We start from the raw sequence: 23,257 nt of genomic DNA, 5'->3' as shown, positions 1-23,257 counted from the left end.
CAGTCCAAGGAACTTCCCCCTTTCATTCATCTGCCCCTACCTCCATGGTCTGTGCTTGGTGCATTGCCTTGATAGCTGTCTGTGCCATGGCTCTTGTTGTGAAGGTCACAAACGCACAACCTGGTAAGAGAAGAATCAATAACTCATCCATTCATTTGTTTAATTATTTATCTGACTTACACTTACTGAGCACCTACTGTGTGCCCCCAAGTACCACGCTAGCAATACAGACATGGTTCCTGCCTTCAGGGGTTCATAATCCAGTGGAGAATACAGATATGTTATGACAGAGTAATACGTGCTTTAATGAGAAACCAGGGATGCACACAGGGGAAAAAGTGCTTGAGGGATAAAGGAGGAATCACATTCTCTAGCTTCTCTTGTGAGAGAAGTGTTTCCGTTTTGGCATGGAGAACCTCTCCAAGGACTGAAGCAGAGAATTTTAATACATGACACTTAAGTGCAGAATGTAGACTCCTTGAGGGAATTGGGATCCACTGATAGTTGTTGTGACGGGACCTAAATATACAACACCAAACCCAACCCTCTCCATCATGACAGTGCCATGTTGGCTAGAGATCACTGGTTTCCACTGATCCAATTAAAAAGAGACTCCAAATTTAAGATGAGTACTTTTAAAGGCTAAAAATGTACCCACCTCGGCTCAGGCCATCAGGTCCCCTCAATATCCGGCATTCTTCAATCTGTCCGAATGAAGAGAACATGACTCGGATGTCATTTTCAGTGCACTTCTTGGATATCATACCAATAAACAGCTTCCTGTCTTCCACTGCTAAGACAGTAAAAAACAAAAGGCTTGAACATTACTACTACAAGAGGTAGTGCAGCACAGAGCTCTGTGCCTTTATACCAGATTTCACCGATTTTAAGATACACATTTTTTCCCCCACAATTTAGCACCTACTCTTACAATCAATGGTATCTTAAGATTATAATTGGAACCATTTAGACGAAATATAGTAGCTTCATGATCTTGTGAAAGTTACTTAACCATTCTGTACCTGTTTCCTCATGTGATTAATAGAGATAACTGAGTTTACCTCAAAGGTAGCTGTAAGTATTAAATGCCAAGTACTCAGCATCTTGCCTAGCACTTAGCAAAGTTTGCTCTCATTACCAATACTATTGTACCAAAGAAGGACGAGGTTTCATACTTAATTGATATGACAAGAGAAACAGAACACACATCTCAGTGAATGTAACTGTCCACTTTCATTTTCTGGTTATTCTCTTGAGGACTAAGTTTTCCTTCCTAATTTGTTCAGTTCCCCATTTCACTTCAGTTCAAAAGAAATTACGTTGATCAAAGGCATTCCAGTTCACTCTAAAATGTTCTTGTAATATTTCCCTGTCAACTCTATCTGACTTATTTGCCATACTTATTTTAAAGAAAAGGACAGACAATTTAGATGACAGATTATTTACAGCACTGATTCACTACCTTGCACCATAAACAAAAATTAACTCAAAATGCATTAATTCTGAGTAAGTAATGGATTAACTGAATGCAAGACCTGAAACCATAAGCCTTGGTAAGCTCCTTCGCATGGGTCTTGGCGATGATTTTTTTGGATTTGACACCAAAAGCAAAGGCAACAAAAGCAAAAAATAAACAAGTAGGGCTATATCAAACTAAAAACCTTGTGTACAGCAAAAAAACCCCAAAAAATCGTCAACAACAAAAAAAGGCAACCTACTGAATAGGAGAAAGTATTTGCAAATCATGTGTCTGATAAGGAGTTAATATCTAAAATGTATAAAGAACTTGAAGAACTCAACAGTGAAAGAAAAACAACTTGATTAAAAAATGAGCAGTGGGGGCTTCCCTGGTGGCGCAGTGGTTGAGAGTCCGCCTGCTGATGCAGGGGACACGGGTTCGTGCCCCGGTCCGGGAAGATCCCACATGCCGCAGAGCGGCTGGGCCCGTGAGCCATGGCCGCTGAGCCTGCGCGTCGGGAGCCTGTGCTCCGCAACGGGAGAGGCCACAGCGCTGAGGCCCACGTACCGCAAAAAAAATAAAATAAATAAACTTATTTATTTATTCATTTATTTTTGGTTGTGTTGGGTCTTCGTTGCTGCGCGTGGGCTTTCTCTAGTTGCGGCGAGCGGGGGCTACTCTTCATTGTGGTGCGCGGGCTTCTCATTGCGGTGGCTTCTCTTGTTGAGGAGCACGGGCTCCAGGTACGTGGGCTTTAGTAGTTGTGGCTCGAGGGCTCTAGAGTACAGGCTCAGTAGTTGTGGCACACGGGCTTCACTGCACTGTGGCATGTGGGATCTTCCCGGACCAGGGCTCGAACCCGTGTCCCCTGCATTAGCAGGCGGATTCTTAACCACTGCGCCACCAGGGAAGCCCTGTACTGCATGTTTAAAAGTTGCTAAGAAAGTAGATCTTAAAAGTTCTCATCACAAGAAAAAAATTTTTTTGTAACTATTTATGGTGACAGATGTTAACTAGACTTACTATAGTGTCATTTTGCAATATATACAAATACTGAACCATTATTTTGTACAACTGAAACTACCATGTCAATTATATCTCAAAAGATTAATTACAGCACAATAAAATCCAAATGCCATGAGAAGAGCAAATACACAAGAAGAAACCTTATACGGGGAGGGCTTTATATACTTGCTTACCATTGTTCTTCTCACTGTCGGCAGGTTTCATCTGTATAGGATGATGCATCTAAAAAGGAAAACACATGAATATTACTATTGAACACACCAAAGGAATTCAGAAACATAAATGAAGACTCTACAGGAAATACCAAAACTGACCTTAAGAGTTGTCTCTGAACTCTCTCGCCTGCCTCATTATTTCCCCTCCACAAAATATCAAAATAGAATGTGAGTCAACAAGTCAAAATTCTCTTGGTTGAAAGAGAATTACTTTCAGCCTATCTTCTTTGAAACATTCCCTTTATGTCCTCCTTTACATCAATTCCTGTGGCAGTCACCCTTTTCCCCAAATGGTTTTTAGTGTGTGCCTGAAATGTATAAGTATGTTCCATATGTCAAAACCACCACAGTTCCACTTACTAGTAGGAGCTTTCTTACCCCTGGGAGGACCTTCATGTTGTGAAGAGCATTCTGAGCTTCTAATGCAGCTTTTCGGGTGTAAAATGTAACAAAACAGCACCCTGCAATAAACAACACTTCAGGAAATCAAACCAGTCCTTCGAAAGCAGATAATTCCTAGAGCACTCCCTCCTCCAGGTATATATTGAAAATTAAAAGAGAGGGCTGGGTTTATTAAAATTGGGGTGGGGGTGGGGTGGAGGGAGGGAGATGGAGAAAACCTAGCAGAGGGCAGGGAAAATTTTCTATCATTTTCTTCATCACTATAGTCTCCTGGTTTTATTAAAATTCTTCTTTAACTGCTCTTATAACTTCGTTGGGAAAGGCCACAGCACCATGCCATTCAACCTGCCCTTCTTGCAGCACCAGGTAGTGTGCTGGGCAAGAAGACTGAGCTACAAACCAGACAGACAGAGGACTTGCACTCCTGCAGCCTGTAGTCTACAAATCTTTCTTTCTCAGAACAAGCTTTACACTGTAGCCAATTTCTACCATATGCCTCAAACATAATTATCATTTATTAAATTATAAAATGACTTAAGAGCAAGGACCTCAATATCTTTTTTTGGACTCTTGGTTTTCATCAAATATAATCACATGTCTAACAGCACATGGCACTTGACTGAGGAGATCTGGAGATTTTGTGCTCTGTATCTTTACTGGGGATCGGAGGGGGCAAGTATGTCTTGTCCATAGTCCATAGTCCCATAAGATATGGTATAGATTTCTTTCAAAATCACCCTGCAATTAAGATTTTAAATTACTGCATATTATATTGACAGTCATTTTCAGAAACTATAATACTTTATATTTTTGGTTAACTATGCCACAAAGAGAAAATAATTCTTCAGCTTCTAGGTCCTCTGCTATTAAGCTGGTTTCAAACATAAAATCATGCTTGCGTACATCTGCACCGTAGAACAGCTTTCACAGAAAATTACTCTGAAATAGGTCGTTTGGGAAAACAAGTGTATGTCTATGTGGTATGGGGCAAAGCTAACAGGCTATCTACTATCAGGCCTATAAAACTTCCACTCTGCTGGGTATTTCTGGAAGCAGCTTGCCTTTCTTCTCCTTTTCTTTCTTTCTTTCCTTTCCTTTCCTTTCTTTCTTTCTTTCTTCCTTTCTTTCTTTCTTTCTTTCTTTCTTTCTTTTCTCTCTTTTCTCTCTTTCTCTCTTTCTCTCTTTCTTTCTTTCATTTATTTGTGGTACGCGGGCCCCTCACTGTTGTGGCCTCTCCTGTGGCAGAGCACAGGCTCTGGACACGCAGGCTCAGCAGCCATGGCTCACAGGCCCAGCCGCTCCGCGGCATGTGGGATCTTCCCGGACCAGGGCACGAACCCGTGTCCCCTGCATCGGCAGGCGGACTCTCAACCACTGCACACCAGGGAAGCCCTCCTGTTCATTTTGTAGGCTATAACAGGTCACCTACAAACAAGTTGCTCCTAGTTGCTAAGCCATCCCAGAAGGCCTCTGTAACACTAACAGAAACCCACGGGTACCTGGACAGTCTTTCTCTTTCCACTTACTCTAGCCAAAATACTAAAGAAAACCTATGTGGTTGGTTTACTTCAACTTTATTTTTGTCATTCCACTCTCAAGATCAAATGAGACACTCACATGAGTCTGTCTCTAGAATTTACAGATCTCAAAAAGGACTGCCCAAGATCCAATTTACAAATTATCCTCATGATGTCACCTTAAGCTTTTACTTTTAAGCCATTAAACGTGTTTGGACTCGGAGATATAGCTACAACAAAATGACAGGTTTTTTTCCCCTCCTATATGACCACAAGAGCATTCTGGCAATGAGAGAGAGCATGCACATGATTGAAAATACATATAAAAGTCAAAGCCCTTTACCTTTGCTCTGAGGAGGGTTTTGGCTCCTATCCCTTAGGACGTTGATTTCGTAGACAGCACCATACTGTTCAAACAGTTCCCTCAAGTCCTTCTCTGACCAGGTCCTTGGAACCTGGCCCACAAACATCTTGATAGCATCAAGATCCGGTTGGTCTGGGTGGTCCAGGGTGCCGTTCATTTTCTTTGAGCTGCGTAAAATAAAATAAAACTTCTATTATGTATTCATGTTGCTTCCTAGAGAATCTTCTTTTCCTTAAAGGTCTCAACTACTTCCTGATAAAGCAGGGGGAAAAAATTCTACTTCCTTTCACTACTTCCATTCAATTTACCAGAGTTCCCTGGTCCTCCCTCACTACGCCACCCCTTCCATTAGATTCCCAAACTAAAGTCACCATTCTGATTAGGACACCCTGGGCTTTAACTAAGGAATTGAGTGTCAGTCATTCCTTGTCTATCTAGAGAAGTCTCCGAAGAACTTAAGAAGTAAAGTTCCTAAAGCAAATTTTAATCATTTTTAAGCATAGCTAATAAAACTTTTTAAAATGTCCATAAAATCACAAAGAACTACTGCTTATGGATAAGATTCAGGATTCTCAATCTACACGATGATGGGTGAAAAGTTTTCTTTCAGTAGATGTTAGAGCAGAAGCACATGATTTCCAAGGCCTAAGCTAAGAACTGACTAGAATGTTAGCCTTTGGATGTTGCTGTCTCATGCATAATCCTGATGCTCCTGAGTGAGCCCCCAAATCAAAACAAAGCTTTGCCTCTTAAACTTTCACAAATGACTGTTATATAAACAAAAACAATGATGTCATCACTCTAGGGTTTTTTGTTTCTAAGTTATCCAATTTACTGCTATTTCTCCAAGATTTTATCAGTTAATTCCCTTACCAACTGTAACCATTATAATGTCCACAAACTCCTCCAATCCCATCACATCAAACCTGTAACACTCCTATTTAAATACCTTCATTCCTACCCCTGCCACTGCCAAGAACCATGGGGAACTCCTGCACTGTAAATGTTTCCACTCAAAATGAATCAAAGTCCTTCTCCTACCACCTTTCATGATCTTATTCTTAGCATGTATCCAAACCAATAACAACTTAAATTCCAAATAGCATGTTTAACTTTTGTTAGTGTTTGCTAAATCCAGACATCATATCATCATGTTCCAATGTGCCATGTTCTAATATTCAATCCCAAATAAAACGCCACTTTTCTTTAAAGGAAAAACAATAGTTTTTTCACCACTGCTATCCTTTGAATAGTATTTGAAGATCCTTGAGAATGCTGAATCCAGTAGTTCAACCTCTGTTAAATTCCTAAATCTCTTGTAACTGAATACAGGGCTATTCTCATGTCACCTGTGCTGAATCTAGCACTAACTAAACATCAAAAGCTTTAAGACAAATGTCATACAGATCAACCCTTGCTGCTACGTCTGTGAAGGTTCCTCATACTCTTTCAGGTTAACTCGTCAATTTCATCAGGACTCAAATAGTACTAAATTTCCAACTTCACTGTAGTATTTAACACATTTTAGCATAATCCGGCTCTGTCTACCTCTCCCAAGACTGAGAGCTCCTTGAAGGCAGAAACTGTTTTATTTCCTATTCATTCTTATAGCCACACCTGGTATGGTGCCTGATTCAAAGTAATTACTCAGATGTGGGATGGGAAGAACTTCTTGTTCTCAACAATTCCCCCATTTAAGCAACTAACCTTGATAAAAATGAATGCTGTGCACAAAGAGGGCTCACAAATTGAAGAGCAGATATTATCTCCTATGATTGACTGTCACAAGATGAACCTACTGTTTTTTAAGTATTTTGGAATACATTGTTTTACTGGTTTTCCTTTATTAATTTAAAACCATGTATGGTAAGTTGTTGCACAAATATAATATGGCTGCTTCTAGAAGCTTAATCCCAACATTCTAACAGAAATCATTCTACCATGAATTTTTTTAAAAAAGTCTTATGACTAGTGAAAAAAATGGGAGTCACTCCCTACAACCCATTCCCAACAACTTTAATTACCAGTTTTAGTATTTTATTAAAATGTCGCTAAGTTTAATCACATTTCTATTCTAGGGAGGGTTAACATAGAACCCAAATAAATGGTGCTTAGAACGTTTTGACTATAAAGGAAGCAGACAGTTATTTCTGAAAAGAGGCAGGAGTTTATTAGTTTGTATTACACTGGAGGCAACCGTGCTCAATTTGTCCCTTCCTTCTGTATTCGTGTGCTGTTTCTAAACTAAATGTATCACTGTTTAGTGCAAAAGCATAAACACAGTCAATATATGTGAATTGTGATTTACCCAAAAGTTCAGTGGAGACTCAGCATTCCAGACAAGTGCCTTTCCTTTCTCTCTTTACTCTCCAAATCCCTCTCCATTTCTTCATGTCCACCTACTCCATGAATCACCCTTTCCTGCCGTGTATACCAATTCAAAAGCCAGAAGAATCCCCCAAGGACCAGGGGCAATCTTCAAACTTAACCATTAGAAACATTTACAGCAATCACACTGCATAATTTTACATATGTTCAATCGAATATTAAAAAGATACGCAAAATGCAAGCTTACACCTCATTATTTTTTCTATGAAATTATCATATTGTATTTAACAAGCTTGGTGGCGGGAGAGACAGGACATGGTCCTTCACCAGTTTAAGACGCACTTCTAGGGCACAGCAAATGATCAGGCCAGGCTCAAGGTGCAGTGGACATCATGCAACTGGAGTTATGCACTGACTTATTTCTTCCTCCAATTAATACTGAGCTCTTATTTATACAGGCCAAGCACTGTGTTAGATGTGGTATATATCAGTGAATAAGGAAAACATGGGGTATTTCTTTGGAGCACATGAAGACACAGTTAGTGCCAATATCAGCGAGAGATAAAAAAGAGAAAAGCAACCACACGTGTACCTATGTATATGTAATAAGCAGTCACAAACTTTCTCATAAACTGTTATTGTGTCTGAAGAGATGAGCAACAATGCTCTTCCATTCTGAACCTTCCACACATACTTCCAGTAAGCATGCTGTCCTTAAAAGTAACCACTGCATAAAAGAGTCACCTGGGGACAAGACTCCCAGTGTGATATGCCAAGGATCCCACAACATCCGGGTATGGCATTCAGTCTACGTATCACTGGACACATTCTCAAATTTGTGCCTTACCTCCCCATTGATGGAGAGCTCCTCAGAGTCAGTGATCATAAATTACATACATTTATTATGTTCACTCAAGAACCAATGAATTCAGCAGCCCCTGGAGAAGTACCTATACTGTCCCTGTCATTCCTAAGGGACAAGTCTGTGGAAATTCTTATCTTCTGTGGAAGTACTGCCAGTACTTCAGTGAAGTATTAACCTGGGAGTAGGATGGAAGAGAGGAAAAGCATGGCCTGCAGCAGTGAGGGAAGAAGGGAGATGAGAAGGCAGCAAGTATTTTAGGGGAGAGGCATGACACCAACCCACTTCTTTTTATGTTTCTGACCCAGCAACTGGCGAATCATTAAGAATGAGAGATCAGGACCAGAGGCTGCCTTGTCTACCTGATTCTCGATGGAACATGCCATAGGAAAATGAAACAACCAATTTGGAAGAGACAGGGGAGAGAAAACAAAGAGCTTTATTTTCAAAGCACACTTCCATTCAAAACTCTTAAACCCTCTCTTCTCTTCCTCCTTTCAAAACTTCCCAGCACCAGGCCCAGCTCAGAGGGCAGAGTTAATGTTCTATCCCACTTCTTTCCCATTCCTTGGCCCCAGATGACTAGACCAGGAGGTGGATCTTAACCCAACAAGCTGATTCACTGGCTTGCTGGAAACCTAAGACTGTGGCCTATGCTTAAAACAGAAAGATAGGCCTGGCTAATCAAGATCCTCTATAGCTGCACTGAGCAAGACAATAGACACTAGCCACAGGTGACTATTTAAATTTAATTTTAAAAATCCAGTTTCTCGATTGCACTAGCCACATATGACCAGTGTCTACTGCATAGGACAGCAGAGACACAAGGTTTTTTTTTTTTCTTTTTTTTCTAGCCACATGGCTTGTGGGGATCTTAGTTCCCTGACCAGGGACTGAACCCGGGCCCTCGGCAGTGAAAGCCCAGAGTCCTAACCACTGGACCAGCAGGGAATTCCCAGAATAATATTTTTAACATCACAGAAAGTTCTATTGCACAGGGCTGCTCTACAGAATCTAGAATGGGTTAACAGAAACAGGCAGTCAGTGGTGAAGTTGGAAGAGGAAAAGCTGCAACTGGGGACGGCACGAGTTAAGCTGACAAGATGAAAGGGCAGTGGCAAGAGATAATAGGAGTCATGCTACAATATAGATGAAGCTTGAAAACATTATGCTAAGTGAAAGAAGCCAATCACAAAAGGCTACATATTGTGTGATTCTATTTATGTGAAATGAATAGGCAAATCTATAGACACAGAAAGTAGGTTAGTGGTTGCCTAGGAATGGGGATTAGGGGTAGGGAGAAAGGGAGGGAATGATTACTCATGGGTACAGGGTTTCTTTTGTGGGATGAAAATGCTCTGGGGGGGGGGGGCGTGTCAAGACAGCCTGGAAGGGCAAGCCAAGCCATGCTGCAACCAAAATTATCTGGTAGATGAAGAACAGAAGCAGCAGCACATGCAGACAGAGCAGAACGCGTGCCCTGGGTCAAAAAGATGGAGTTTCCGGGTCTTTCAGCTGTAGAGTTCCTGATTATATTATAGTCCAGTCCACTTGTGTCCTTACAAGAAAACCCTTTCATATATGCTAGCTTGAGTGGTATCTGTTCCTTGCAGTCAGACGGGTTGGCAAATACTACCTTCACATCTGGTTAAAAATCATTTCCAAAACCTTTAATAACTCAGTTTTTTCCCTCTCCCCTTCTCATTACTTGTTGACCTCCATTTGCTCATTATACAAACAGAAAAATTTCAAATACTTACCTACCCCTCCACCTCCCCAGCAGGCATAAATACTTGTTGCATCCCAATCTCCAGCCACCACCCACCCCTACCAGGTCCTCTGGCTCACAATGTGCTGTGGAAAAACTAGCACAGAAGAACATCAGAATGAAAAGGACCCAGAAACACTGGCCTAAGTTACTTACCAGATGTTCTCTAGGGGAACAAGACTAGATGCATCTATGCTGGAAGGAATTTTAATTTGAATAAAGGGAGATCTTCCTGTTAGTTGAGGTGTTAGGTACTAGAAAAAGCTATCAATATTTTTAAGTCACCATTCAACAACAGAACAGTAACAATCTGCCTGTGAAGGTTTTCAGCCTTCTTCCCTGAGGAAGAGAGATAATGTCTGAAGATCTTACCTCAGTAATCATCTCCAATTATTAAGAAAAAAACCTCACAGGGTTTATCATTCATTCAACTGTACTTCCCAAGCTCCTGCTGTGTATCAGATACTACACACTATAAGGGCTATAAAAGCAGACTGAGCAATACCGGCCCTGTAGACAATGGCACTGAACAAGTGGAAGGACACAGCTACAATATGCTACAAATGCTTTAACAGATTTATACAAGTTCTGTGAAAAAAGTGGCTAATATGGTTTAACTTATTTGGGGCAGGGGGTGTGTGTGCACAGGGATTCAAGCTGAATGGAGTAAGCAGCTGGAAAAAGTGCTATGTAGCATGGAGGTATGAAAGTCTAAGGGGTGATGAGGAAATGGTAAGGACTCAGAAAGGACAGAAGAGTGAGGTAACATTAGAAAGGTAGGAAAAGGACTTGAGAAAGTTGGGGGGGAGGCGTATAAACACATTTTTTAAAAATTAGAAAGAGAAATTTGATGAGAATAAAGAGGTTGGAAAGACCCAGGAAATGGCTTTCCATGTTATACTGATAGGCCTGAACTTTATTCCAAGATTTTTAAACAAGGGGTGGTTAGATTTGTCTTTTAAAAGACATCTGGCAATAATCTAGAGGATGAATAAAGTGGGGAAATATGCAGATCAGGAGGCTCTTGCACAAACCAGACCCTAAGATTAGGAACCATTCCCGCAATGTTGAGCGGCAGGACTCACTACAACTTGGAGATAATCGATAAAGGCGATGAGGAAAAGAAATTACTAATCACTCTTGGATTCTAGTACAGACAGTCTGGGGAACTGTTTTTACATGGGAAGACCTCCACATGGAGGTATCCAATGGGCAGTATTTAGAACAAAGTCATAGAACTCAAGGGACATCTGGGGGATAGATAAAGATCTGAGAATCAGAGAAGCACATCAGTGCCCCCTTAAGCAATGGGAAAGCTAAGAGGAAAAGGTCTGAGATACAATCCCTAGAGAACACCTATGACCTAGTGTGCAAGCAAAGTAAAAGGAACCAGTAGAAGCTGAAGAGTATTATTTATTACAAATAATAAGTATCTGTAATATCTATTATTATAAATAAGAAAGGGAACTAGGGATCAGGTCCTCCCAGCCCTTCCACAGCTCCTCCAGCAATTTTTCTCTGTTGTAAAGAAATTTTGGAATAGATACATTGCTAGATCATATTCCCAGGCAATATCACTTCAGAGAGAAAACTAATAATTATCAAGCCTACTGCTAAAGTAGTATGAGTGAAAAGAAGGGCTGAGAGTCCAAGAAAGAGGTGGCAAGCATACACCATTCTGCAGAACTTTCTTCTTCCCAACTCTGTGGGATTTGGGTGTGTGGTGCCCATGGGAGTGGGCCAGAGGACTTAGAATAATGAGAAGCATTGATGGTTAACTGCTTAGTGACACCTGAGGCAGCCAGGTCTAGGGGGCAAAAATAAAGCGGCTATCATTAAACTTGCATTTTAGGCCCAAGGTTGATACCAACTGTCCTCAGTCAAGTCAGGTATAGCTTCTCTCAACTGGGTTTCTCATCTGTAAAACAGGGGCAATAGTTTATGCCCAATTAACCTCACAAAGCTTTTGTGAAGCTGGATGACTAAAACAAATGTAAAAGCTCTTGGGAAAAAATAATACAACAGTGTACTCCCTGATTACTTGTACTCAGAATGAGCATTGTATTCAGTCCATTAGTTCTCTAACTCAAGTGTACACAAAAACCACATGGGACATTGTTAAAATAGATTCTTGGGCCCATTCTAGCACGAGAATATCTGCGCATGGATCCAGAACCTGCATTTTTATACTCCAGGTGACTTTCACACAGTGGTCCATGATCCAGATTTCATGGGATACTGAATTAGGTCGACCTTGTAAAAGATAAGAAACAGGCTGAGGAAGAATGCTGTATCTAAGGACTGAACACTAGGCAGTTGCAACGCATAGAGAGAAAGTGTTACAGTGAAAGATAATTTGAGCCACAAAGTCCTATTTCTAGGGACCATATATCTGGTACATGGGAATACTTTTATTATGTATTAAGTCTTTATGATGGGATTCATTGTGATTTCACCTGTAATCTACTGCTAAAGTTTTATTTTAGCAGTAAAGAGAACTCTTATAAAAAGACACATTTAAATTACCATTATTTTGGAGACTACAGAGAAGGCATAGGATCCATCCCAAATCAGCAAGCCACCTAACTTTGAGCCCCCCCGCCCCCGCCCCAAAACTATTCCACAAAGAACTGTTGAGAATCTGCTATTACAACACCTGTTACACCTAATCCCAGGGCAGACTGATTTGTACATGGAGGCCTAATCTCAAAGACTTGCACTACTGTTATCTAGGGAGTAGTCTACCATTTAATATTCTTGGCTTTGAATAACCTAAGGCTCTTTTACTTAGGTTCCAAGGTACTATGAAGCCTGGTTAAAGAAACTGAAATCAAGAGTTAGAAGTGTGTTCTTTTCTACAAAGCCCATAATTCGGGCCCCCTATAGGTATAACTCAGAGCCAGGTTGGCGTTTTAGCTGCATACAATGGCAGTGTCACTTCTTGAACAGTAGTACTGCAAACTGATTAGGTTTCTCATTTCCACATTCAAAATTTATTAAGGCAAATTCCCAATCAAGATTAATCCAGTCTGTCCCCCTTTGTGGGGGGTACATCTGATGTCCCCAGAATCATGTATTGTGTTGCATTTTCAATTAGATTGAGGGGTGTGGAAATCAAGGTTCAGGACTAATTTACATGTCAATACAGCGTTCTGTATATACTACTAAATACACCCTAGCTACCAGTCCTCTGTGATAGGAGTCTAAGAATTTGATCATTAAAAATAAACAAACATACAAATAAATAGCTTTCCAAAAGATTATCTGAAGTTGTATACCCAACCCAAAGTAATAAAACTATGGTTTAAAAAAATACCTTGGAATCTATCAGATGGGAAAACTACAGCTTAAAGGGACTGGAGCCAGCACACTTGAGCTGATGTTGCTGGTCATATATCAAATGCATCCTTATGTACAAAACTTTTATAGCTAGAGGAAATCAGCAGTAATGAGAGAGAATCAGACTACAAAAGAAAATAACAATAATGTGGACTTTGGCTTCCTCACCCAATTTTTTCCTCCCTCTTTTAAGGAAAGGGACCAGTTTTATCAAATAACAAGGAAAACAGCCCAGTTCCTCTACTTATGATAAAAATGAGACAACAAAAATACTTACACGGGACTGGAATTCAAAGAGCAATGATCCACCATCATTTCTGGAAGGAAATCCAACTTAAACGCAGCCATCACCTCACTCTCCCCTTCAGAAGCCAATGTTATTAACTTGCTGCACTTGTCTGATCCACAAATACACACAGCTTTAGCTTCCTGGGCCCCACAAAAAACACAAAGTGGAAACAGGAGCTCAGGGAAACCAGCAATAAGTGCCACAGAAACAGGCAGGACTGGGGAAGGGGAAGGGAGTATTGGATTAAGAGGGGGATGTGACCATGTGAAGGGAGGCTCAGCCCAGCACACAATGAAAGTGCTGATGCGCCAGGCTTGTTTTGTGTGATTTTCCCTGGCGAAGCAGTACTAAGTGCACTGTCAGATAAATAGTGTCAGATCCATGAAGATAGCAGTGGCTAACAGAGCAGAAGAAACACAAGCTTGTTTCACATCTTCCAAACTCCTCCCTGAGAATCAGTTTTTGAGGACCCCCAAAGCCTGAAACTACCTGAAGCAAAAGAAAAGGGGAAAAAAAAAAGTTCACTTCATGTGGTCTGAAAATGTTTTTAGAAAGAACTGGGTTGTTAGCCTTGGTTTGAACTTATTTTCCACGTGCCAAAGACAGCAACGAACGCACTATTTGGGTTCCAAACTAACCTCAGAAGAGTCATTTAATGGTTCAGACCATCCATCAGAAGCAGGCCAGAGGCAAGCTGGCTGAAGAACTGGCCACCAGAAACATACTGCTCTTATACTACTACCTGCACTGGACCAGCCTTGCTTTCTTGATGGTCTTGAGAGCAAAGTATGCTACCTAATGGTTCCTCATCACAGTGAAAACTTTAAAAATTGCTGTTTCACTGACATTCATTTAGGTAGCACAGGGCAAAACTTCTTTACTAATTCTGAATCTTAATTTGCCAGAAAATTTAAAAAGTGAAAAATAAAAATGGAATAGTATACTCTGCCTCTTGATAAAGTACTAAGGAACACTTTTTTCAGTAGTTTGACCTTTCTAGAGAAACAAAAAACAAAAGAAAACTAAACAAAAGCCACCACAGTGATAATAATGAAAAAGAACTCGGGCCTACCAGGGACAAATACTCAAACACTTAAAGGAAGGAAACAGGAATGTAGACTAAGTCTCTTCAGTGGCTGCCCTCTTTTAAACTGTTCCTAAAACCAAGATTAATGAATGTGCACATAAAAATTCTATTATGGGTGAGCAGCAGAGATGGATATATTTAGCAGTCAAGGCAGATGTGGTACTCCCATTCTCAATTTAGCTCCACATCCCTCCAAACAACAAATGGTGGCATTTCAATATTTAGGCAGTGACTCTAAAACTGTATCTCTGAAGGCTCCCAAATTTCACAGGCCTTCTTTCCATTTTTATCATTAGGGTTGCCTTACCTCAAAGACTTCACTCAAGCTCAGTTCACAATACAGGGAACTTTGAAAAAAAAAAGTTATGTTCAGCCTGTAAAGAGGTAAACAGATGAACTCCTAAACATACAGAATGACGTTAACAAAAAATAATGAAAGGCAGTAATGTCATGGCACAGGCCTAAATGTTCTAGTCTGTGTAACGATGGCTGACACCTGTCTGCGTCTGACTGAGGAAGGTAGAAACTGTATCTTCTGTCCAATATCCAGACATAACCACGCAAAATTTAGAACTAAAATAGCAGATAGCTGCTTTTCTGTTTTTTTCAGAGACCCTGCCCATTTGATCTACTACTTTAGAGACAAAAGTGACAGGAGCTCTCTTCCACCCTATTAAAAGAGGAAGCAAAAACAGGCAGCAAGTGAGAGGAGACTGCAACTGGCACACAGTACACACAGTTCACCAAGCCCTGATTGCCAGACAAAAAGATGTTAACCCAAGCTGGGGCTGGCTGAGTTACTGGTTAGGCTAGTCCTTGTTTCTAAGTACACTGGAGTCGATCAGAAGCCTCTTCCTATAGAAAACTACCTAGACTAAGGAGCAACTTTGTGAGGCCAGTTAACAACCAAATTAGATTTTTTAGTTCAAGGATTCCTTTAAAAAGGAATCAAGTTTTCAGGAAGGCCACTGGTTATTATGCTTTTATTATTCACTAGAAATACATGACTACTAATTACATCTCTATTTTAATCAGAATCACATCTATAACAAAAGAGCACTGCTCAGTGTAGGAAAGATGTGCACTCCTTACAGTAATCTTTACCAAGCCAAAGTTGTAATGTTTTAAAATTCATTTTACGATTTATAAGGCTGCACTGTTTTTAAAACCTACAAGATGGAAATGTTATTACATGAGGGAGGGTGATTCTCTTTAGGCAGGTCACAAGAATTATTTCAGTATAATTAAGTTCAACATGCTTGTGTGAAAAGAAAGAACAGAAATTAATCACAAGTCACTCAATTTTAGAAAAGGGTTACAAAGTTAAGTGATGATAAAAAAACAATTATGGAAATACAAAAATGCAGCTGTTAGGTGGAAATTAAAAAGTTATTCACAGAAAAACTGTCCATAAGTAGTTGTTTTTTAAAATTTCTTGCTCAGAAACCATTCCAGGCTTATAACCCAGGGTCCACTGCAAAAGAAGACCTTAACTTTCCCTCAGTCTCTTTTTACCACATGTCTGTGAATTTACAGTCATGGTTTTCTCTTCTGTCCCTGGTTGGCTGTCTCAGTTTTCTTTGCCTTGAATACTCTCTACTTTGTTCTAAGGGAAACAATTTAAAGTCTAATTGTGTGAGGATAGGAGCAGTCAGCCTGCTGTAACATTAATAACCCAAATCATTAAAAATGATCAGAGGACAAGGGAAACCCTCAAAAGAATAGCACACCCTGCATTTAGAATATCAGAAGGGGTGGGATGAATTGGGAGATTGAGTATACATATATACATACATATACATAGTGTATACATATATACACTAATATGTATAAAATAGATAACTAATAAGAACCTGCTGTATAAAAAATAAATAAAATACAAAAATTCCAAAAAAAAAAAAAAAGAATACCAGAAGGGAATAAACAGTTTAAAAACTGGATTAGAAGAGAGAAATGCTAGAAATCACAGCATTTGTTTTGTTAAGAGTGAAAGAGCAAAGTAAAGCATAGGTGAGCAAAAAAGCCCAGGTGGTACATGCGAACGACAGGCTGTCTATCTTGATTGATGTAACCAGGGAATTCAGTGACAGGTGAAGGGATTTTATACTTCCATCTCAATAATCTAAATGTGTTTTAAAGGGCAAAAATGTGAAGTCTGGTTATATGAGCATAGAGGAAATTAGAGCCTACTACTAAATTATAAAAGAGAGCCTATGTCATTAAAAATCCCCACCATTAGTCTATTTAAGGAAAAGTACAAAAACCTAGGGAAAAGTCATAACCTAAGACAGTTAAGTAGACTGGCTTCCCCCCTCCACCCCCTGAGCTTCTGGCAGTTAAATGGTACATAAGGGATGTAGAAAAGAAGCAACCAATTGATACCACTTGAAAATAACCAACCAGAATAATTTAAAATTTAGCCTAAAACCTTTATGGACTTGAATTTCATTTCCAAAATTTAGTACTTCTAATGTAATTAGTGGGTCTCCTAAAACTCCCAAGCTAGTACCTTGCATATGCAAAAATATACTGACCTAAATTGCTAATTATCTCTGTGACATCTCACTTGTGGGAGACTTTTTGCAAAAATGTGACAGTGAAATATAATTTAAAACAAAACAAAAAATCTTTGTTGAGTTTCCATGAGAATCTAGACAATGAAAAAATTCCTGAAAGGGGGGAGAGGGTTTTAAAGAAAAGAAGGAATAGAATTATTATTTTTTTAAAAAAAAGTTCCATTTCTATTTGAAATCCCCCCATGTTTAAAACCTGGCAATAAATTAAAAATTTGAAAAACACTGGTGCCCACCAAGGATCTCTGCGAGTTGGATTTTGTTCCTGGGCCTCCCGCCTGCATCTTTTGCTTTTTGGTCTTGTGTGCCCTGCTGGCTAGGCTCAACCACTTCTAGTAATTAAGGCCTGCTGATAGGATGTGGGCAGAAAGCCCCCTTCCTCCTTCCCTAGGGCTTATGTTATTTCCAGATTGTGAGCAAATGCATCCAAATTCTGTGACAGGAGTTTCATTCTAGGTTGTTAAGATACCTCCAAGAATTGTAAAGCATATCTTCTCTGGATAAAGTTTCCAGTTTAAAAAAAAAAACAAAAAAACTTCCATTCCAAATCTAAAACCACTGTAAGACAAAAAGCACTAAGTTTAGTAATTGTTGTGTGCAAGTTGGTTTGCCTGTAAAATTATCATATATGGTGTATGAGAAGATAGAACAAGGTTGAAGGGAAGAAAATTTACCTTTTTTGAATCTAAGTTTTCCATTTCCTCTCCCTATCCTTAATCACTACTATCTTCTCCCCAGTCAGTGTCAAAGGACTAGCAGAAAGACATTCTTCCATGCTTAGTGCTCTCAGCAAAAGTGTTAAGCTCAGAGCCTTCCTTGGAGTTTCTGGGACTAACTAACCCTGACCAAATAAACTGTCCTGTCAAATTGTGACCACCATTCAAATCAGGTCATATTTTCAGGTCCCAAACTAGTTCTGGAACTTAAGTGTAATTGTTAGTTGATAACAATATAGTGTAAGCTTAAGCTTTATTTAGGCCCCAGTGCTGATTTAAAAATCAGTATGTTGGGCTTCCCTGGTGGCGCAGTGGTTCAGAGTCCGCCTGCCGATGCAGGGGACACGGGTTCGTGCCCCGGTCCGGAAGGATCCCACGAGCCACAGAGCGGCTGGGCCCATGAGCCATGGCCACTGAGCCTGCGCGTCCGGAGCCTGTGCTCCGCAACGGGAGAGGCCACAGCAGTGAGAGGCCCGCGTACCGCAAAATAAATAAATAAAAATCAGTATGTTGAACAACTTCTGGTTCCAGGAGGGTAATATTATCTGTGTGAAATCCACTACGTTCTGTCCTCATCCTTGTTCTTGTTTACTTGGGATCTTCCAGCTATGAAGTGCAAAGGGGAAAGAAAGCTAGCTGGGCAGCTGCTGTGTGTAGATGTACATACATACACATACATACCCTCCCTCCCCTCTCCCCTCTCCTTCTCCACCCTCTACCCAGCCCCAGCTGTTAGAACTAGGCAGCAGCTAGTTCAAATGGGAGGTAAGCCTGCCTTGGGAAACAGCTAAGGAGGAAGAGTTCAAAAAGAGAAAAAAAAAAAAAAAAAAAAAATCTAGCTTCCTAGGAACAGGAAATTTATCCCATAATGTAGGAAAAAAGCCATCACCTTTCTGAAGGCAATTTTTTCACTTCTGCAAAACAGGCCTCATGCAAGAAGGTTAAAAAGAAAACCACAGAGCACACCCATCCAGCAGTTAGCCCATACCTGTAGCTTTCCACCTCCCTCTCTGGACTACTGTCTTCACTCTAAAAAACCAAGGAAAGAAAAATAAGTGGGCCATGCCTATACTTCTCATAATTCCAGATATGTAGCTTCTTTCCAAGGAAAAGCCCCTTTATCACCAAGACTGAAGATAAAAAACAAACTCTCCCTCTCCCATTTTTAAAGTATACAATACCTTAACGATAAATTACATTTCACATCTCAAAGTTAATTTAAGAACACCATCAACTTAGAAATGGAGAACTAAAGTACTAAAAGGCTTAAGAAGCAGCTTACCACAAAATGTCACAACAAACAGCAAAACACTGACTAGGATTTATGAAGTTGAACTGTAGCACAGCTAGGTCACCAAAACAATCATTTTTTAGCATCTGCTTTTGGGTGGGAAACTACAGTAAAGCTAAAGGTTGTATAATCCTTTTAGCAATTAACGATCATATTGTTAATGTGAAGAGGCCATGATATTTCCCCAAACCAACCTTCCTGAATAGGCTGGTGCCAGGCATAAAGCACTTCAAAGGCAACCCCAAGTTCCTGCCTTGTAAATGCATATTGGTGGCCCCAGGACACTGGTGAACCACTGAAACCAACAAAAAATCGGAAGATGGGGAAGTTAATTGAAGGTAAAAGCAAACAGAGGAACCACAAAACCAGTTTGTTTCATTTTTAAACATTATTGAACAATCTTGCAAGATTGATTCTATAAAAGCTGCCCAAATTCCTACAAACTTCCATCTACAACTCCTGCCAACTGTACCTTCTGCCTGGCCCTGGCTACAGAGAACTGCTGAAAGTCACCAAGTCTACTCTAGAAAGTGTAAGAATTCTCAAAGACAAAGCTAGAACCAGAACTCACTGTGAGACACTACACTCTACCTACCCTCCGTGAACACAAAGACATTTCTTGACTGACATAAAATGGGTGCTTGAGTACTTAATCTGACTTTTCATATGGACCTAACTGGTCTTCAATTTTGCTAATGAAGTAATGACGCTCCCAACCATTTTAATGCAAAGTCTACACTAACAAAAAAAAACTTCTAAAAGCACTTTCTTGGACCTGCCTACATCATCAAGTTATTAAGTGGAAAGGAACTTACATTTTCTAAGTTCACAACACCTCATTCAATCCTGTATCATTATAACCATTTAAGGTGGGGATTACTCTAAGAATTTAGATGCTAAAATAATCTACATGAGGGATTCTAACTCCAGAGCCCATGGTCTATCTCTCTTGAGAAATGTGACCATCTAGGCAGTATAAACTTTTATTGAGCCAGTGTGTCTTGAGAGGGCTCTGAAGTAGTTGTTACCTTGGAAGGTAGAGAACAAGTTAAATGTCTACTTGTTAGTTTTATTCTGGAAGATATAAAGGGTAAATAAAAGACCAAGGAGTCATGTTTCCCAATATGTTGCATGGAACAGTTGAGAAAACTGCTAGTGTGAGACCAGACTCATACTGCATGCTAGCTGGGGAATCTCCAGGATACAAAGAGCAAAAGGGAGGCCTGGGGTTGTTAAGAAGGGCCATTATATTAAAAGTATGAAGGACACACATCTAGGTCCCACAGAACATAGCAGCCCTATATACAGGGGGCTAAGGAACAACCTTAGTTGCACAGCCAAGAGAAAAAAGAAAGTGAATTATTTATTTAAAAAACAAACACATAAGTAGGATATTAATCATCCTACTAAGTCACCCGAAGACGTTTTAAAGAAAACTTAAGCACACAAAGAAAGCACACACCATCCTCCTCCACACAGGCCCTAGTCACTTGCAGGAGGACAGTGGGAAGACTAGTACACAACACAAGAAGGTATTTTCTTTTTTAAAAAATTTAATTTAGTTTTTTTAGCTGCATCGGGTCTCAGTTGCGGCACGCGGGCTCAGTAGTTGGTGGGCATGCAGGCTTAGTTGCCCTGAGGCATGTGGGATCTTAGTTCCTCCACCAGAGATCGAACTCGCGTCCCCTGAATTGGAGGGCGGATTATTTTTCATTTTTTTAAGTGAATGGTGTTATTGTTTTTTAAAATTTATTTATTTTATTTTTGGCCGCACTGGGTCTTTCTTGCTGCGCATGGGCTTTTCTCTAGTTGCGGTGAGCAGGGGCTATTCTTCATTGCAGTGGCTTCTCTTGCTGCGGAGCACAGGCTCCAGAACGCAGGCTCAGGAGTTCTGGCGCACAGGCTTAGTTGCTCCGCGGCATGTGGGATCTTCCCGGACCAGGGCTCAAACCCATGTCCCCTGCATTGGCAGGCAGACTCTCAACCACTGCGCCACCAGGGAAGTTCCAAGTATTTTCTTTAAAAGCTTTGTCATTCCAGTTTTAATTTTCCTACATTTTTGTTGCCTTGTCTGTAAGAAAACAGAAATGCTTTGGGGAGAGAGGAAAGCTAAATGGAAACTAAAAGCTTCAGGTTTGAGTTTTTTACATCTTTCATTTCTGTGGGGAACCAAACTAAATGCGTTAAGATCTGTGAGGAAGCCTGAACTACCTTTGTCCTGTACTTCCCTGGAGCTCCACAGAGTCTATTTCTATTAATCTTACCTTTATGTTCTTAATCACTATGTGTGGAGGCATAAGGGTGGTTCCAAAGAGGGGTGAAAAGAGTTGGGGGGGGAAGGAGCACCAAAAAGTTAGGTGGGGTGGGGAGCAACGCAACAGACAAGGATGGAGGGAAACAAGGAGGACTGTCTGCTCGTGATATGTTTAGATGTTCCAAACATGACCTGCCATGATGTATTAAAATTGTACTTGGCAAGTCAGTGGTACAGGGGACTCTGAAAGGCAAAGTACCTATCCCACAATAAATAATCTGGAAATAATTTATATTTGGTTTTGGAATATATCCTGGAACTTACATGTTTCAAGGATGCAAGAGTGAATGAACGGTATCATCTCTCAGGGCTGATAGGAAAGGTCTCAGATCTCCTACACACCTCCCTTAGTGTAGGCAAGGTAATGAACCTTTCTTATTTTTCAGAGTTTTCTGCTGGCCTGTATCTTGAGTAAATAACAAAACACAGTCCTTTACAGTAAGATAAATGGTCACTGACTCAGTCACCATCAACAGCTCTTACATAGTATGCACTGAACCAAACTCCAGATACAGAGGCTGGTAACAGGCACAGTAATTCTCAGTGACCTACATAAGGCCTGAACCCATGACCCCAGCCTCATGAACATGACTCACTAACTTACTAACAATTGTTAGTAAGTGCTCTCAATAATACCTGGATATAAATAAAGCAGGGAGCTAAAGAAGAACTGAACTATCCAGATGAGAGGTTTTTGAAATGTTTTTAAATGCAGTGTTTTTCCCATAAACATAAAGGTGAAGCTGTTCAGGTTGAAGATAGAGGGGGGCAAGGCAGATCCTACCTGTTTGCCTCTCCTGGCCCTCAGGGTAACCATAGGTCTCCTGGGAAATTTGAAAACAGGCCTGGATAATTTAAAACAATAGATAATTCACTGATTTTATATCCAGCTTTGAGATGAATAGTTTTTTGCACAGATTTTTTTCTTCGAATCTAACAGGTTATCACAAATCAAGGAATTTAAGATACCATCAATGGTAATAAATGCATGCATCCTCAAATTGATGGTATATGGTATTTAAAATCTGCACACCTTATCACCAGAAAGTAGGGAGAAATGTCCAGTCATTTAAAAGTGGCTACAATTATAAAAGCTAACATGTTTTGAGTACTGTACGCCATGCAGTGTTTTCAGTCCTTTACATTTAATGCTCCTACCTATTCTATCTCCATTTACAGATGAGAAAACACAACGAAGTAACTCTCAAGATCACATGAATCCAGGCAATGAAGGAGTTGGATGGAATGAATATAATGCCAGGCAGTTGGAACCTTGGTTGAAAGCCTGACAGATACACTGAAGCTCACAGTAAACTCCCTTCTCCTAGCCACATCTTTCCCAGAGCATCTCCTTCCACTGTAATAAGTTGCTCTACAATGAACAGTCTGGGTCCTGTAGAACATCAGGTTAAAAACTATCTATAAGGAAGATCATGCACACAAACCACAGAAAAGACCGTTTAAAATGCTGAGCGCCATAAAGTTGAATCTGACCTTTCTTCTTAGGCAAATCTTGTTAAGCAGGTAAATGTCCAAAGTCTCAACTGTCCTGAGAGAGATCTGATTAAAGGTAGTGAAAACTTCCTGCTGTTACTCAGTAGATGTGTGACTCTGATCAAGTTCATTAACATCTCTTAAGTGTCAATTTCCTCACCTGTAAAAGAGGGACTTAACTATACACATTATCTCAAAAGGAACCAAATGGAT

General features: G+C 40.2%; 1 protein-coding gene across 19 annotated transcripts in view; it reads right to left on the bottom strand.

Annotated features, from left to right (window-relative positions):
* Nucleotides 1–23,257, bottom strand: part of CELF1 (CUGBP Elav-like family member 1) — a 71,630-nt gene that overhangs the window by 16,179 nt on the left and 32,194 nt on the right. For 4 of the 19 annotated variants that reach the window (XM_089914822.1, XM_089914821.1, XM_089914823.1 and 1 more), the window contains exons 1-7: nucleotides 18,934–18,974; nucleotides 13,558–13,709; nucleotides 4,963–5,150; nucleotides 3,061–3,161; nucleotides 2,659–2,707; nucleotides 659–793; nucleotides 41–120 (exon numbers count right to left, since the gene is read on the bottom strand). In XM_089914822.1, coding sequence (XP_089770948.1) covers nucleotides 41–120; nucleotides 659–793; nucleotides 2,659–2,707; nucleotides 3,061–3,161; nucleotides 4,963–5,150; nucleotides 13,558–13,628 — 624 coding nt within the window. In that variant the 5' untranslated portion in view covers nucleotides 13,629–13,709; nucleotides 18,934–18,974. Of the gene's footprint in view, nucleotides 1–40; nucleotides 121–658; nucleotides 794–2,658; nucleotides 2,708–3,060; nucleotides 3,162–4,962; nucleotides 5,151–13,557; nucleotides 13,710–18,933; nucleotides 18,975–23,257 lie in introns of those variants that run through there. The other 15 variants (XM_089914826.1, XM_089914827.1, XM_022592011.2 and 12 more) reach the window with 8 other exon arrangements.

This window comes from Delphinapterus leucas, chromosome 7 (assembly GCF_059928025.1).
Source record: "Delphinapterus leucas isolate spDelLeu-1000000601 "Yukka" chromosome 7, BTC_Dleu_Yukka2, whole genome shotgun sequence".
Classification (NCBI taxonomy): Eukaryota; Metazoa; Chordata; class Mammalia; order Artiodactyla; family Monodontidae; genus Delphinapterus; species Delphinapterus leucas.
Note: the sequence above shows the minus strand (reverse complement) of the source record. Positions and strands in the feature narration are given on the sequence as shown.